This window comes from Adiantum capillus-veneris, chromosome 3 (assembly GCF_014529385.1).
Source record: "Adiantum capillus-veneris isolate H3 chromosome 3, ASM1452938v2, whole genome shotgun sequence".
NCBI lineage: Eukaryota > Viridiplantae > Streptophyta > Polypodiopsida > Polypodiales > Pteridaceae > Adiantum > Adiantum capillus-veneris.
Window position 1 is genome coordinate 6636980 of NC_140933.1, and position 17468 is coordinate 6654447.

Consider the following 17468-nt stretch of genomic DNA (forward strand, 5'->3'; position numbering starts at 1 on the left):
TGTATTGACTCTCTCTCTCTCTCTCTCTCTCTCTCTCTCTCTCTCTCTCATTCATTACACACACATACACAATACTGCTTCTCTTACTTATCCACCCTAACCTTGCATTTTGGTCATATAAATTCTAACAATTGGATGCATTGCCTAATTCTATTAAGATTGCCTCGTTACCCCCTCTTGACACACCAATAGACATGTATGTGAAGGTGGCATTTTGGGCAAGGCGCATCCTTCTAAGTTTTCCAAGATGATTCAATGTGATGCATGCAAGTTACAGCATCTCCATAGTGACGTTTGTGATTCGATGCATACTCCATGTATTGACAACCATCTGTACTTTATGAATTTCATTGATGACGAGTTAGACTCCTGCCGTCGAAGGCGGCGTTGTGGCCGCAAAACCACTTCAATGCAAATTAATCGTATTTTGTCACTAAATTATTAGTGATATGTTGCATTGGTGGAGTGGGTAGGGGCTTGCCTCTGCTATACATAGACAAAAGTAAGAAATCTTGGTGAGCATGATTTGTAGCGCTCTCTCTCTCTCTCTCCCCGGGTGTATCTGCATTTACAAAGAAATCTTATGTTTACAGTCAAAGAAAAAGCCCAATGCCATCTATCTTTTCCTATTCAAAGTTATGTTACAATCAATGCATTGCAAGGAAACAGGAGATGAAGAGTTTTTACGGCTCTTTGCCATCTCAAAAACTCGTGTGCGCTTGCTAAACCTTTAGACAAAGGATATTACATATTGAGAAAATTAATTGAAGTAACATTCTTCTTGCTTAAAGCCACTTCTTGAACAGATGTGGCTCAGGAATTCCTCACTTTTTACGTGCACTCGGTGATTGAAAAACGTGTGTTTGCCTTCAAACATCCAAATTTGCAAAAATCATTCGATCACAAAGTTTAGTGTGAAAACTGACAAATCCAGTTATGCCCTTATTCTCAAAGCACTCTTGGCAGTCACCGTTATGAACGTCCCAAGAGGAGGAGAATGATAAGGTCAAGAGGAGTCGAGAGATATTCATGCCCACATGGTTGCGACAGCTGGCCATGAGCATGCAGTTTCAAGCGTCCGAGAGCTGGTAGGACTGGTGGTCGCAGCAAGCCAACACAGATCTTCATCTTTGTGGCAGCTAGAGGAGGATGAGTTGGCATCTTTTATTCAGACCTACTCTTGTAAGCGCAGGCAGCGTGCGTGGACGGTGAGAGAAACTACCTCGCACTGGCAGAGAGAGAGAGAGAGAGAGAGAGAGAGAGAGAGAGAGAGATCTTATTCAGAGTAGCATGTATTGGTATGCCATTTAAGCATGGATTGGGGAATGGCGATAACCACCACCTTTCTCTAGAGTCCTGCAGGCTACGACGTTAAGGATTCCCTTATTCTTTGGAAGTTGAAAGGTGAAAGGGAGGCTGGAGCCCGTCATGTACATAATCGAACTGATTCGAGCATGGGCTAGCTTACCTAAACTGGCCGGAGGCACCGCCACGTTGTCTCATGCTCTTCTCGACAATTGCAGGCTAGTCCTACAATTGAGATCAGGCGGTTGCTCCCCTCCTCTCGCCGGCCTCAGGCGGGTCCCCTCGAGCTCTTGGGTTGCGTCTCGACGATGGCAAGGTCTCTCTCTCTCTCTCTCTCTCTCTCTCTCTCTCTCTCTCTCTCTCTCTGATCAAAAGAACATGTTTTGTCTAAAAAATTAAAGAGTTGCAATGCAAGTCAAATACTATGCAATTGTCAATGGTACTCGGTCTTTGCATGCTTGCGAGAAGGCCATCAATACAAAATTGGATGTATAAGCTAAGATGTAGGCCAAATTGTAGCATCGATCCGTGCAAGTCAAGGCTTGTTGCTAAGCGTTACGCTCATAAAAAGGGCATTGATTTTAGTGGAAAAAGTATGCATGTTGAAAAAAGCACTACATTTATTGAAACAAGCACCATGTGCTTTGGTAATTCAACTCAACTGGCCTATTTGTTGTAACTCTCGTATGTCCAATTGTGGGGGGGTTTTTTTTTCATGCTAATCAGCTCACGCATATTCTAATTGAGCAAGAAGCAGCCTAGTGTGGCATCTTCTAGTTGTGATGTTGAGTTCAAGGCAACTTTCATGGCTGCGATTGAGTGTGTAAGGCTTAGACACCTTATGAATGATCCACCACTATCTACACAGACGAGCAGACAACAAGGAAACTAATGTTCATGCTCACATAAAGCACATTGAGGTGCACTATCATTATGCCATGTAAAGACTAAACCAAAGGGACATGCATCACACATGACAATCTTGTTGATCCATTCACAAAGGCTTTGCGTCATAAGAAGTTCAAAACTTTTTGCAAAGCTTTGGCTCGCTTCTCTTTGGCAATCCATAGGACTTGGCACTCCCCTCTACTTTCACGTGCCTCTCGTTCACAGCATCGCTTTCAAGGGAGATTAGCTATCATATTTAGTGAACACACTTGGAACTATCATGGTGCTAATTTCGCTCACAAGAGGTTTTTTCCCTCCTTGCATTGTATATAGCCCATCATTATATTGATAACTTGTGTTTGTATTTGAGCACCAAATAATACAGCTTCTTGTGTTGTGTTCCATTGAGGTTTTTTTTTTCCTTCAAAGCTTTGTGTGTGCATTCTTGCAACACTTATTCCAACAATTAGCATTGATTGTTTAGTCCTCTCTCTCTCTCTCTCTCTCTCTCTCTCTCTCTCTCTCTCAAGCAATGTGTGCGTGTGTGTGTGTCTCTCTCTCAAGCAATGTGTGCGCGTGTGTGTGTGTGTGTGTGTGTGTGTGTGTGTGTGTGTGTGTGCGAGTGCGAGAGAGAGAGAGAGAGAGAGAGAGAGAGAGAGAGAGAGAGAGAGAGAGAGAGAGAGAGAGAGCTTTATCTAGCCTTACTTAAGAGACACTCACTAATGATGCGCCAATAGGACTATTGCACATGGAGGGCCCATTGGTCATGATATTGCCATCCATGACGACGGGTGTAGGCCTTGATCCCAAAAAAAGATCATTAGAGCCTTGTAGGTGTTCCAAGCAATGACTTTTCGCCAACATAATGGGGAGCACCTACACACTTTGCAGTTTGATAGACTACCCTTTCATTAATGTCTAAAATGTCCTACACTGAAGCTCAATTAATTATTCCTAAACTAATAATAAGAGCAACCCTACAGAGATACAAGATAGAGAGAATATTACCTAATGCTACCATTCATTTGGTCTCTTCACACCACCTCACGGGACAACAAACCGTAGCATTAGTTGATAAGATTTATAGCCTTTTAATGTTTCCAATGACATAGCAACATCAAGAAGCCTGCAGGGAACACAACGAGAGCGAAGACGGCAGAGACGACAATGCCCTTGGGCGGGCCAATGTGAACAAGGACTTTCAGCCACGGATAGCACGCGAGACAGAGACATGGCCACGACCCACACGCACGTTTAGAGAGAGAGAGAGAGAGAGAGATAGAGAGAGAGAGGCTGCTACCCCCTCACAAGCCCATGGACACAACCTTGACGGGGCAACAACGCTAGAGAGAGATACTAGTTTGCACCACCACAAGGATGTAAGGAAAAACAAAGACGCTTCTCAATGTGTAATCCAACGGGTTTTAGACTTTCACAGTCGTCCACCCAAAGAAGCATCCTTTACCAAGCCTTCGATTTTGCATGTCTAGATGATAGAAAGGTTCAGACCTGCTTGCAAGGAAGGCACACCCCTCCATTTCTGCCGAAAAGGCAGTGCCAATAAACTACAAAAATAGTCCTTTACAGGGAAATGACTTCAAGACATAGCTCTCTAAGCCAATACAAGATTCCGCAAGGTTAAGCAGGTGATTTAGTGAGAGAGAGGGTGCCACTGAAGTACGTGCAAGAGTACCACTTCACTAAAACAGGACATTATGCATCTGATTTAAGAGATAGAGATTGCTCCCACGCTGTGTGCACTTGCATCCTTTAGGCATCACAAGAAGTGTGCATCCAGAGGTACCACTTGACTAAAGCAGGACATTCTCCATCTGATTAAGAAACAGAGATCGCTCCCACGCTGTGTTGTGACTATATGCATCACAAGAATATAAACCAAACAGCAAGGCGTGATAACCTACAGGTCGTTTCCCCGTAAAACCGGACACACAACCATCACTTCTAGCAACCTGGGGAACTATTGAGTGTTCAGGGCATGTTCATCGACAATGACGGAATAAGAAGGTGACTTACCATATATCTTGCCCTGCTCTGCACACAAACTATCTAGTGCTATTTCAACAAAGGTTGACAAGCATTTGAAAGATAAGAAATTTAAAAATGTGGCACAAATGCAAAACAGGCAAATGCCAACAAGCTAGTGAGTAGGGTCGAACTGCCAAGATCGCTCAACTTCGATGTGAAGGAAAAAATCACTTACACAGTAAAATTCTTGAAGATCTGTTTATTGGCAGGGTCATTGGTGCGAAGCACAAGAATTCCCTTAGCAATAGATCTTTAAGCATTCCGTACACATTATTGCACACATTCATCACTCCATTAATTCAAGGAATCAAGTTTGGGCATGTCGAACAAAACACCTCCAGGCCAGCAGACTTGGTGTTGTAAAGGCAGGAGCTATAATAATAGATGGAGGAACCCTTCCGCACAAAACAGGCCCACTTCTTATTGATTGCTAACCAAAATTTCCTATATCAGTTAAACACCCCTGAGCTGTATGGACGCTCCAATGGCCAAAATATTCGACAGTTTGACCTTTGGCCTAGCCCTTCATGGCATCCACTGCCTTGCAGGCTGCATCATCAAGATCCTCGGCTGGAATGATGGCCATTCCACTCTCCTGCCAGAGGTGCCAGCCAAAAAGTTTGGAGTGCATAGCCTATAAGACTCTTACATATAAGCAGAAAGAAATAAGGACAGATGCCACAGAATACCTTTAGTATGCTTTTACCCATATCCACGTTGGTCCCTTCAAGCCGAACAACAAGCGGTACCTTAAGCGATACCTTTAAGCATCAAAAAAAATTTAGTACGGAAACAATTTAGCAAATACCCTTTCCACTGCCCCGTCTCACACATTTTTGTCAAGACACAAACCTGCTTGGCTGCATTCACAATGCCACTGGCAATAATGTCGCACTTCATTATACCACCAAAAATGTTAACGAGAATAGCTTTTACTCGCGCATCTGAGGTTAAAATTTTGAAAGCCTCGACAACCTACATCCACACTCCTGCATCAATAATACCACACACAAATCCTGCACTTCCTTGCACGAGCATATGGGAACCATTTTGTAGTGAAATTGAGTAAGACCAATAATAACTTGCCTGGCCTTCCGATGCATTGCCGCCAACATCAAGGAAGTTGGCAGGTGTCCCGCCATGAAGCTTGATTATGTCCATGGTAGCCATGGCCAAGCCAGCACCATTGACCATGCAACCAATCTCTCCATCTAAACCAATGTAATTTAAATCAGCTGCAGCTGCTGCAACCTGCAATAACCAAATAATCTAAGTATACACCCCAGCACCTTCTGAGGCTCCAACCACGCAGTAACTAACATACTGGTGATAAAACTGCATCATGTGTATGGTGGCTAACTTGAGCTTTAGAAAGAGAAAGGTACAACTAATCACCTCCCGAGGGTCTTCTTGTGACTGGTCGCGCAAAGTAAAAACATCCTTTTGTCTGAAAGCTGCATTATCATCAAAATTGAGCTTTGCATCAGCTGCGACCAGTTTCTTTTCAGCAGTCTCTGCTAGAGGGTTGATCTACAGGTAGCAAAGGTAGCAAAAACTGATACCCACAACATTCTCAACGACTGAACATACATAAGCAGTTAAAGGTCGTTGTTCTTACTTCCAGTAGTGTGCAATCCTTTTCAGTAAACAACTTGTACAAGTTCTTGATTTGCTCAATTGCTGCAGTCCTGTCTGAAGCCTTCAAACTCAAACCATCTACCACTTTGGCAGCCTCTTTATCTGTTATACCAGTCCATATATCCACAGGAACCTGACCCCTTAAACAACACAACACTCCCAATCAGAAACTCTTCAAGACATTCCAAAGGCAGACTGATATACCCATAGATACAAATTCCTAACCTTTATTATCATGTCTGGATACTTCTCTGCCAGATCTTCGATGCTTGTTCCACCTTTACTACAAGCAATTATTACCTAAAAGAGGACAACATAGCACGTCGTATGAGATGAAAGTATTCAAAGCTTGATAATCCACAGAGCCTATTAGCAGCAAAATACAACTACTTACAGGTCCAGCACTGGCACGATCAAGAGCAATGGCAAAGTACATCTCATTGACAAGAGAGAGTTTTTCACATAAATAAACCTACAGACAGGCCACAAGAAAATGTTTGTTAGGCATTATTTGAAAATAATCCAGGTTTAACGCAAACACAATCTAACAGCATTAAAGTTCTTAGCAAACAAAAACTGCTGATTACCTGATTCACAGGCTTTCCATCTGGTCCACTTTGCTTTGTCACAAGAACTTGTCCAAGCATCTTCTCTGTAAAAATGGTAGTATAAGTATAATAATGTTTGCTTTGGCTCCAAAAAAAAAAAAAAACCCACCCATAAGCAAGAAACCATCATTAAAAGCAAATCAACTAAACTCGTTTCACTGCACACCCAGCAAGTAATAAGAACAACCCCAGTATGTTTTTGCAAGATGCTTCAGAAAAATGTAAGAACATTGGTACGATAATGTGCAACTCAGACTCCAGCCATGTTAAAAAGTCACTCAACCAACATGTTCCAATCCACACTCAGCAAATAATGACAAAATTAGAGATCAAAACCAAACTCGAACAACCCTAGTATGTTCTTGCCAAGTCTTGAAAGTAAATACATGGGAGCTTCGATTAATGCCTTACCAAATGTTACTAGAGACCTAAGACTTATGTCATTGCTAATGTTCAAGGTGCTTAGTTTTGATCGCTGTTTTAGTGACAAGAGATGCATAGCTTCTTTAAAATGGTATATCATTCCTTACAAAGAAGCACATGCCCTTACCTTCAAACATTTCACCTTATTTCAAACATTTCATCTTATTTGAACATCAGAATGTCAATGAATCAAAATGCTGCCACACAGAAGAGATAGTTAAAACATAGTTTAAACATTCGACCTGCAATAGTCTCAACATCGTTCCTTTTCACAACATGAACACCGCCTTTAAACCCGTTCTTGAATGTACCCAAGCCCCGACCACCAGCAAGAATTTGACTCTTCACAACCACCTTCAAGACAAGCAAAAAAGCATTAGGTATGAAGAAGGTTCACATTGAGGCTCAGGCATATAAACGTCCTTCAAAACTTATAGCACTGAAGAATTACAGTTGCAAAAGTCACTACAGAAGATAAAGATCCTCATGCTGAAACGTTGAAAATATTGTAGAGATTAAAACCCACTACTCGTCCAGTTCATTCACTTCTGCAAACTATAAACATACTTTCCTTCAGGAATTCAATTTTGGCCGGTGATACGTTGGTTCTTAGTTTAAGAACTATCCGGCAATGGATGTGAAGTGGATGGAGGAGGACCCAGCAGATACTCCTCAGATTTGGAGCTTTACCTCGACGCTTTTGGTCTAGCTTCGACTATTCCAAGAGTTCCCAGAGATCATCGGGTTGAATCTGGTGAAGACGGGACTGCACAAGAGGGGAGCTACTCCGCTCCTTTGTCACAGATTACCTAGATGGAATAAAGTCACTGATTTCCTTTGGGTTTCAGGGATACTGATGGGGCTGACAGAATTCTCCTAGATGACTTTATGAAAGAAGTACTTCGAACTGCGAATTCCCGAAATGAATCTAATTTACTTGTGCTTTCTCATGAAAGATGAAATGACTGCAACATTTTGGTCTTGTGATTCCAGAGAGATGAGATGGACATGATTGATAGCAATAGGAATTAGTCAATCAAGACATCTGCGGAGATCTGGGATAGATCTAGATGTGATTGCTAAACACGTTGCCGATAGATCATGATCCGATATCTCGATGGACGATGTGATGTGAATGTGAATGTGATTTGAATGTTCAAGGACTGTCGTCTTTGTGCAAGTGCTGGATATGTGTTGTCTAGTGCATCAGTACTTAGAGTCAATATCTACTGAACGGTTTTCTCGCTTATGTTTGATTCTGCAGCGTAATCGAGGGCAATCACACTTTCAAGAGGGATGTATGTCACAAAATGATGACGTGGCATGTCCATCCGGAAACTGACAAGATGTAGAGTTTCTTGTCCGATGGGGCCTTGAGGGACACAAGGAAATAAATAAAAAGAAATCGCGTGGTCTGGCTGACATGGCAGGCTGTACGGCATTCCGCATTTCACGTTGACTGCTAGCGTGGCAGGCTGTACGGCATTCCGCATTTCACGTTGACTGCTAGCGTGGCAGGCTGTATGGACACCCATGATTTGCGGTAGAATTTCCGCTAGGCTTCGCTGCAACTTTTAAACCAGATGCTTTTGAGATTTGAAGCTTTTCATGTAACTGCTTTTGGAAGGCCATGGGCCTATAAATTCATTGCTACGGTCTCTCCCTCTCTCAAATTGGTTTGGAAATCCTGAGCAAAGAGGACCCTCAAACATTGTACTTTGCCAAGAAGAAATACCGAAGGGGGGACCAGACTTTGGGCCAATACCTCTGGGCACAGAACTACGTAGGGCCGTGTCGTCTCTCTTTGATTGTGATAAATCATGTTAAGTGATTTTAGGTATTTTCTCGTGTGTCGTGCCAGATTCTCGACTTGGGGTGTCCAAGTCTATAACAAAGGATCTCCAAAACAACATGCCAGTGCCATCCTTTAGCGTTTTAGAACGCTAGGAGGTTGGTGGCCTTCATTGGCGAACTTGCAGCAGGCAGGTGTGAGGGCTCTCTCAATAGCATTCTGAGACACTGATAGAGACATGGAGTTTTGAAACGCTACCAACAGATGCCTAAGCATCTTGAAAAGCATGCCATGCCACAACCTTTTGAGAGGCGTCTTCCCAATGGCTATGAGCTTTGAGCTTAACTCGCCCTCGCTTAAGAGACACCTTACAAAGGAGCTACCGGGTGAAATGCTTTGCAAAGGCCCAACGTCAAAAGATAACCAAGACCAACTATCGACTATGGAAAATGGATAGTTAGAGGCCTATGCTCACCGCAGTTCTCAAGGAAACCGTCAACTTGTTTAGCCCAAGATTATGAAGCCAAAAGCAAATGGACAAGTTCGCTAGAGGATAGAGGCAAAGGCAAGCTTGGCAAGGATGACAGTACCACTACTCAGTTAGCTGCCTCGGTACCCACGAGGTCCAAAAACAAATGTTATAAATGTGCTACGATGCTTTGTTTGGCTCAAGAGTTTGAAGCCAAAGAGAAATACAGGAACTCACAAAGAGAAAAAGGCAAAGGCAAGCTTGACAGAGATAACAATGATAAAGATTTAAAAAAGGAGATCGGCATGGCGCACGTATTGGCGACCACGGTGGCCACGACGCCAGATTTCTAGTCATGAGGCAGATGCCGCCACTAGCTTCAACCAGAGAGAGGCTTGTGAGTGGCAAAGAGGGGCAAGCAATGCTCCCTACAATTAATTTGGACCCTTGTGTTGGAGTTCAAGTTATCGGTGTTTGAACCAATGGGTCGGAGTTCAAGGCACATGCATCTGGCAGAGTACCAATCAGATGTATCTAAAACACTATGGATGAGTGCACCAATCCATTGTTGTTGGTTGGATTATGGACAGGATGTGTTCCAGAGTTCATTATCTTGGAGTATTTTGGACGTGATGTATTCACAGTTCACGAATGGGGATTCTTGGACGAAATTGTCACGATTGTGACTATGTTAACAATATTATATCTACTCCTAGTTGCAGATACGCGAAGTGCCATGCCAAGGAGGACCCCTACGCTTGGATGGTCACACCCCTTCGCCCAAAAGACGTGTCTCTTCGCCAAAAGCCACACTCCTTCGACGATTGGTCACACTCCTTCGCTCTACGGTTGCGACTCCTCGCCCAATCGTTGCAGCTTTTCGCCGAAAGAATGTGTCTTTACGTCTAAAGTCGCGTCTCTTCACCATGAGACGTGTCTTTTCATTTGTGTCTCTTCGTCTCCTATATAAGGAGCCCTTGTATCACACATTCAATTTATCAACATAGAGTCTTTTGAGCCTTGTTTCTGAGTACAATTCAAGTTTCTTAAGTCTTAATCATGAGTTTAAGTAATTAATGAAGGATTAGCAACTAGAATCCTTACAGTGGTATCAGAGCAAATTTTTTTCCCAGGACCCGAAAGTTGTGAGCCACTCACCCTCGCCGCTACCCTCTCCCCCCCTTCCGGGAGTTGCATGGAAGCAAAAGAAAGGTGGTATACACACAGCTATGAGCATGAGGTAGCTTAAATTTATTATGTTCCAATTACATACATATAGAACAAAGGACAGAGATGCAGATGTGGGTGTGCGGGAGTGCCACGTACCCGGCCTCTTCAATCCCTGCGGGATTGCGCTCGTACCTCTTCATGTGAAAGGACGGCACCTCTTCACCCTGCCGGCACCCTTTCGCATACGGGTGTGTCTCTTCACCAGTGTGCCCCCACTCGGCAAGGGGCTGAATTCCCTTTGTTGGCTTCTGCATATCCAAAGGGCACCAAAGAAGGCACCCTTTCCCCACTGATCGCATCCTTTCACCCTTGCTCTCGCACCCTTTCCCAGCGCTGGCTGCTAAAAACATCACCAATGGTTGCTGAAATTCTGAAACGCTGGCCTAAAATTACCAAATCGATGGGCTCAATTCTGGAAACGCTGGGCTGATTGCTGAATTTCGCGTTGGCTGATTTGCTCTGATTTGTTGGGGTGGGTTGCACCTCTTCGCCCTAAATGTTTGCACCCTTTTTAGTAGAAGGCCATTGCGATCGGACACCTTCTTGGCGGCAGGTCGCACGCTTGGGTTGCAGATTGCCTAGCAGCGCACCCTTTAGTGTATGTGGAGCCAAAGTCAGCAACATCAGTCTCAATTCAGACAGCAAGCCACAACACCTTATTCAACTTCAAGGTTCTACTCTCAAGATCGACAATCTCAAAGCAGATCTTCTTCAAATGCTCCACTTGATCGAGGTAAAGGACGTGATTTTTCTCAAGATCGGAGTTCCAATACTCAGCAAGGCTCTTCGTCAAATGCATCTTCGACTTCAAAGAAGGATGGGTTATGTACAATTTGTAGTGGTGACCATAGATGGTATCAATGTCCAAAGAGACCAAATCCGTCTAATTTGAAAAGAAATTCCAATGCGGAAACATCATCAACTGCTGAACAACCAGCTTCTGCTCAAGATAAAGGAAAATATGTGGTCAATACAATTCATGTCTTAGCGTATGAAGCATGCTCAGTGCAATTCTTCAGTTTTGGAGCCTCTCTCAAAGCAAGTTTTGAGTCTTCTTCGAACTCTCAATGGTCGCTCCATCAACGTTTTGGCGGACAACGGATGCTCTAATAATTTCGTCAGCACTCAAATAGTTCAACAGCTTGGCTTACCAACTCAGAAAACATCTCACTGATATGATGTGGAATTAGCAGATGGACCAGTTTTAACTTGTGATGAGACAGTTCGACAGTTGCAATTCGATATTCAAGATTATGTAGATCAATTGGATTTTGAAGTAATGTCTTTATCTTATTACGACACGATTCTTAGTCAGCATTGGTTATTCCTGCAATTAGCTTTCAAGGACATACTATCAATTTCATCAAAGATGGATGTGAACTGATTTACACGAGCTTTATCATGCGGAGCGAGTGATTCAAGCCTCACGTGTACAAGTCAAACAGCATGATACAGTGGATTATGAAGCGAGTATGATTTCCGATGCAGATACAGAAATTAATATTGATGAAGAAGTTTTTCCAAGTGATACTTCGTTACCAGACAAAGATAAGGACATAGTTGCACATTCCGAGTCTGAAGACGACTAGGCTTTCTTTGATTCTTTGTTGGAAGATGATATGCCAATTGCAAGTCATGACATGGCAATATCTAAAGATGATTCTGAAGAATTTTGGGATTCATTATTGGAAGATGATTACAGTCTCAAGCCAAAATCCTCTCCAGTGATTCATAAAGTTGAAGTTACCCCATCTGAAGAGTACCTTGAGAAGATTTCCTCTTCCCCAAATATTTCGCAGTTACCAGAAGATTTTGAACCAGAAATCTTACATCGCATGAAGAATTTTGAAGATCAACCTCTTGTTGCAGTCAACCTGATTCTGCCAGATTCCTCTGAAAAGTATTTGAATAATGCAATGACATGGGATTTGGCAATCAAAGAAAAAAGGTTTCGCAAGAAGCAAAGGTTCAAGACAAAGGTTTCCGATAACTCAAAGATTGAAGATTTTCGAAGATTCAATGCTTTTCCAAAGTTCTATCAACATCAGAAGTCATTTCTTTGACACGGGCTCTCATTTTAAATGGGAGGGAATGTCACGATTGTGACTATGTTAACAGTATTACATCTACTCCTAGTTGCAGATACGCGAAGTGCCATGCGAAGGAGGACCCCTACGCTTGGATGGTCACACCCCTTCGCCCAAAAGACGTATCTCTTTGCCAAAAGCCACACTCCTTCGACGATTGGTCACACCCCTTCGCTCTACGGTTGCAACTCTTCCCCCAATGGTTGCAGCTCTTCGCCGAAAGGATGTGTCTTTACGTCTAAAGTCACGTCTCTACACCATGAGACGTGTCTTTTCATTTGTGTCTCTTCGTCTCCTATATAAGGAGCCCTTGTATCACACATTCAATTCAATCAACACAGAGTCTTCGGAGCCTTGTTTCTGAGTACAGTTCAAGTTTCTTAAGTCTTAATCATGAGTTTAAATAATTAATGAAGGATTGGCAACTAGAATCCTTACAGAAATGTGGTCTACAGTTCAAATCTTCTAAAAGGCAATTCTTTTAAGGTACAAAGTTGAGGGTAGCAAATCTGAAGTATATCAAACAAGGAGTTGTTGCTGGTGTCACAAATTGGTGACGTGGCAGTCGACCTCGGACAAGCACATTGCTGATGTGGCAACAGTTTCCGTAAAACGCGTCGACAGGCTGACGTGGCAGGTTGTACGGACTGCCGTACGGATTTTTCAGATTTTGCGATGTGAATTGCGGAGCTGCTGACGTGGCATTGCGTACAAAAACCCGCTGGCTGAATTAGCATCTTTTGGGGATAATTGCTTTTGAGAGAGAAGCTTTTCACTTATTAATTTTGGGCATCCCTAATATCAATAATTAAGTGGGCAGGGCCTCACTTCTCAGAGCATCTGGACGAAGAGTCTGAGAGTGAGCACCTACCCACTCTCTTGTACTTTGAACACAAATTAATACAAAAAGAATACCGAAAGGGCCGCCAGTCTTTGGGGCCAATACCTCTAGACACAGGTGACAGAACTACGTCGGGCCGTGTCAACTCAAGTGTGAATTGTGACTCTGTTTTAAGTGAATCTATGCTGTGTCGCGGTAGAATCTTGACTTGGGGGGTCCAAGCTTGTTACAATGGTATCAGAGTGCAGCCAATTTCTCTTCTACCGGGAAATCCGATCCTTTTCTCGCGACACTTATGGATTCCAGCAGAAATCAGTCAACTTCTTCTGCATCTGCGAGAGGCGATCACGGAGAAGATTCTCATGAGCAGTCAGAAGAGTACGGCCCACCTCGGCCTACTCAGGTTGAGATTGAAGAGATGGAACGTCGACAATTGGTTGACGAAGCAACAAAGATGATGATTAAAATTTCGAAGAATCCAAAATTTGCAAAATTTTTGACTCAGCAATCCCTCGAAGAAGTGCAACTGACTTCCCGGGTGATTTGGGTCGTCAATCTACTTTTGCATCGGCAAGAAAGCAGAAGAAGCATGTACGATTTGAAGGACTACCCAGTTCTTCTTCTTCTGACAGTTCTTCTAGCTCTTCTGACCGGAGTGAAGAAGACAGAAAAGAGAAAAAGCGAAGCAAAAAGCAAAGCTTCAGAAAGGACAAGATAAAGGCAAAGAAGCCTAAATTTCGCCCAGTTTCTCACAGTTCTACAATGGACTCGTCCTCGGATAGTTCGGACTCCGACGATCACATGTTTTACACAGAGAAGAAGCATTTTTATAAAGCCAACCGATATGACTTCTTCGAAGATAAAAGCAAGAACGTAAGAGAATTCAAAGAAGGTGGACAGTGAATTAAGTTTGACTCTTTTTCTGGATTTCGAGATGCTCCTAGGGCTTTAGCCTTCACACAACAGTTTGACATAGCTTTCTCTCGAAAGCAATACTCAGAGCACTCCAAGATTCGGAGGGCTATTTCTTTTTTCAAGGGAAATGCTCGAACATAGTGGCCCACTCTCTACTAAGAAAGGAAGCTCCGGTTAAATGGTTGAAAACAAAAGGCTTTTTATTTCTTCTTGGCTGACTTGGGAGTACGAACGAGATATATGAACTGCTTGGAATCATCTTCGGATGACCAAGGGAGATTCTCTGGGCGCTTATTGCGAGAGATTTTGAAGCTCTTTTCTACCAGCTTCTTCATTTAAGGTCTCGTTTAAAGAATAGATTGAGCGGTTTTGCTGCGGACTTCCTACAGAGATCCGAGACTATTGCTTAGAACAAAAGTCAAATTCTATTCAAGAATTGATGGGTCATGCGAAACGGGTTTTGCCATACATTCAGGCAATCTGACTTACCCCACTAATGAGATCTTGACTCAGAGAACCCAACAGACTTCTAATAATAAAAGTAGAAAGAGAAAGAGTTTCCAAGAAAAGAAAGACAAGGATTCACGACCCCGGCTCACTCTTCGAGAGAGGGCCAACTACATCAAAGAGGGGAAGTGTTTCGGATGCGGGGAACATGGGCACGTCTCCGCGAAGTGCCCTAAAAAGGCACAACAAGAACGGAATGAAGACAGGCCAGAGAGTTTGAGAGCAGCTGAGAAACGTGGACGAAAAGGCAAGATGAAAGCAGGACTGGCTCCAGATTGCATGGGTACTCACCCAAGCACGATTGATGAAAGTACAGAACTTTGCCGAGCTTGGGGTAAAGTGAAAGATCAAGAAGACCTGATTTTCCTTGATGGAGGAGCCAAGGCCAACTTCATTTCACCTGAATTGGCAGTGCGGCTCAAGATTACATCCTATTGGATGCGACCACAAGCAGAGGTAGTTCTAGCGGCACCCGGACGGGACGTAGCCATTATACCTATCATTGGCAAACTTTGGTTGCATTGTCAGGGGTATTTGGGACACGAGGACTTCTACATAATACCCTTGGAAGGTTGTGATGTCCTCCTTGGAGCCCCTTGGTACCATAAGAATAACACCGTGGTCGATTATCAGGCGAAGAAAGCAACATTGACAAATGAAAAGGGCCAAAAAATTGTACTTGATGTGAAATTGAAGGACGAGTCTGTCCATATTGTATCGGCTTCGGCCGTTTCGAAATTAATAAAATCCAGTCTGTTTGTTTACTCAAACTTTTTGAAAGAGTTAAATGATAAACACAAGACAAACATGTATGAACGTCATAAAGAACGCCAAGATATTCTCAACACTCATGCCAATTGTTTTTCTGAGGGCCTGCCAAGCGAGTTGCCACCAGCTCGTCCTGAGGATCATACTATTGATATGATACCTCGAAGCACACCACCAAACCGGCCACCTTACCATGTGAGCCGAGCCCAAAATGAAGAGATTATGAACCAAGTGAAAGACCTCTTGGAAAAGGGTCTTATCCAGCCAAGTATTTCACCCTACTGCTCTCTAGTGTTGTTGGTTTTAAAGAAAGACAGATCTTGGAGAATGTGCATTGATTATAGAGCTCTCAATAAAATCACCATCACGAACAGATTTCCGATTCCGAGGATCAATGATATTCTTGGCCGATTACAAGGATTCTCTTGTTTCAACAGGATCGATTTGAAGAGCGGGTATCATCAAATTCAAATCACGCCGGGAGATGTCTACAAGACACCTTTCCGAACGAGCTTCCATTTATATGAATTTTTGGTGATGCCTTTTGGCCTTACCAATGCTCCAACGACTTTTAACCGAACGATGGACAGGATTTTCAGAGAGTACAGATCTTTTGTTGGCACTTTCTTTGATGACATTATAGTCTTCTCCAAGGATGAGGCAAAACATAGACAACATCTACTACAGATCTTTCAGGCATTGCGAGATCACAAGTTAGTGATCAATGCCAAGAAGAGTGAATTTTTCTTACCGGCGATACACTTTTTGGGACACATTGTCTCAGCAGCGGGAGTACAGATGGACTCAGTCAAGATCGAGACTATACGTGATTGGCCCGATTTGAAGAATGTCCATGAAGTTAGAAGCTTTTTGGGCTTATGTTCTTACTATCGGCAGTTCATTAGAAAGTTTGCAGAGGTTGCTTCCCCTTTGCATATCTTGACATATAAAGGAGTCCCTTTCTCGTGGGGACCCACAGAGGTGACTGCCTTTCAGACTTTGAAAGAGAAATTGACTACAGGATCAGTTTTAACTTTGCCGGATTTGCAAAAGTCATTCAAAGTCTATTGTGATGCTTGTGGTCGTAGTCTGGGTGCGGTCTTAATGCAAGAAGGCCATGTCATTGCCTATGAGAGCCGACTGTTTTCAAGGCCGGAATTGACAACACAGATTTATGAGAAAGAGATTTTGGCGGTTATCCATGCTCTTGCTTAGTGGCGACATTACCTGCTCAGAGCCGATTTTACGGTCTTCACTGATCATAAGAGTTCACGCTACTTTCTTGTCCCAGAAGCAGCTTTCAGAAAAGCAGATGCGGTGGGCTAACATCTTGTCACAGTTTCACTTCTAGATTGTCCATGTACATTGACAGAAGAACTTAGTGGCAGATGCTTTGTCCCGAAAGCCGTTAGTCTTGGCTAATTCCGCGATTCATCATAGAAGCTTCGAGGACATGGTTGATCAGTACGCCACAAATCCAGATGTTTTAGATCTATTCAGTCGAATACAAAATGGGGAGGTAGTAGTGGGATATTCCATTCGGGATGGCTACTCGATGAAGAAAACAATGTTGTGCGTTACACAGCCGTTGAGGGAAAAGGTTCTAATCGAATGCCACTATCCACCATTTACGAGTCACCGCGGCATTGATACCACCTGAAAGGTGTGGAGCGATACTTCTTTTGGCAGAGATTCAAGAAGGATGTGGACGATTTTGTACGCAGTGCTTTGTATGCCAGAAGGTCAAGTTTGACAGGCATAAAGCACAAGGATTGTTACACTTTTACCCATTCCCACCCGCCCCTAGGAAAGTATTGCTATGGATTTCATTTTTTATCTCCCGAAGACACAGGGTGGGCACGATGGTATCTAGACTGTTATTGACAGATTTAGCAAGCAAGCCCATTTCATTCCAGTGAAGAAAACAGTCAAGCCGGATCATTTAGCGAGA

At 43.3% G+C, this 17468-nt stretch overlaps 1 protein-coding gene across 1 annotated transcript in view; it reads right to left on the bottom strand.

The window, feature by feature from the left end:
* Nucleotides 1-4359: 4359 nt before the first annotated feature.
* The window catches only part of LOC147460461 (ATP citrate lyase (ACL) family protein), a 68878-nt gene continuing 55769 nt past the window's right edge, over nucleotides 4360-17468 (bottom strand). Inside the window, exons 3-12 of the mRNA XM_086507731.1 lie at nucleotides 7151-7262; nucleotides 6465-6529; nucleotides 6272-6349; nucleotides 6103-6177; nucleotides 5858-6010; nucleotides 5635-5769; nucleotides 5326-5490; nucleotides 5092-5214; nucleotides 4929-5000; nucleotides 4360-4834 (exon numbers count right to left, since the gene is read on the bottom strand). Of these exons, the coding sequence (XP_086363857.1) occupies nucleotides 4757-4834; nucleotides 4929-5000; nucleotides 5092-5214; nucleotides 5326-5490; nucleotides 5635-5769; nucleotides 5858-6010; nucleotides 6103-6177; nucleotides 6272-6349; nucleotides 6465-6529; nucleotides 7151-7262 (1056 nt within the window). The 3' untranslated portion in view covers nucleotides 4360-4756. The remainder of the gene's footprint in view (nucleotides 4835-4928; nucleotides 5001-5091; nucleotides 5215-5325; nucleotides 5491-5634; nucleotides 5770-5857; nucleotides 6011-6102; nucleotides 6178-6271; nucleotides 6350-6464; nucleotides 6530-7150; nucleotides 7263-17468) is intronic.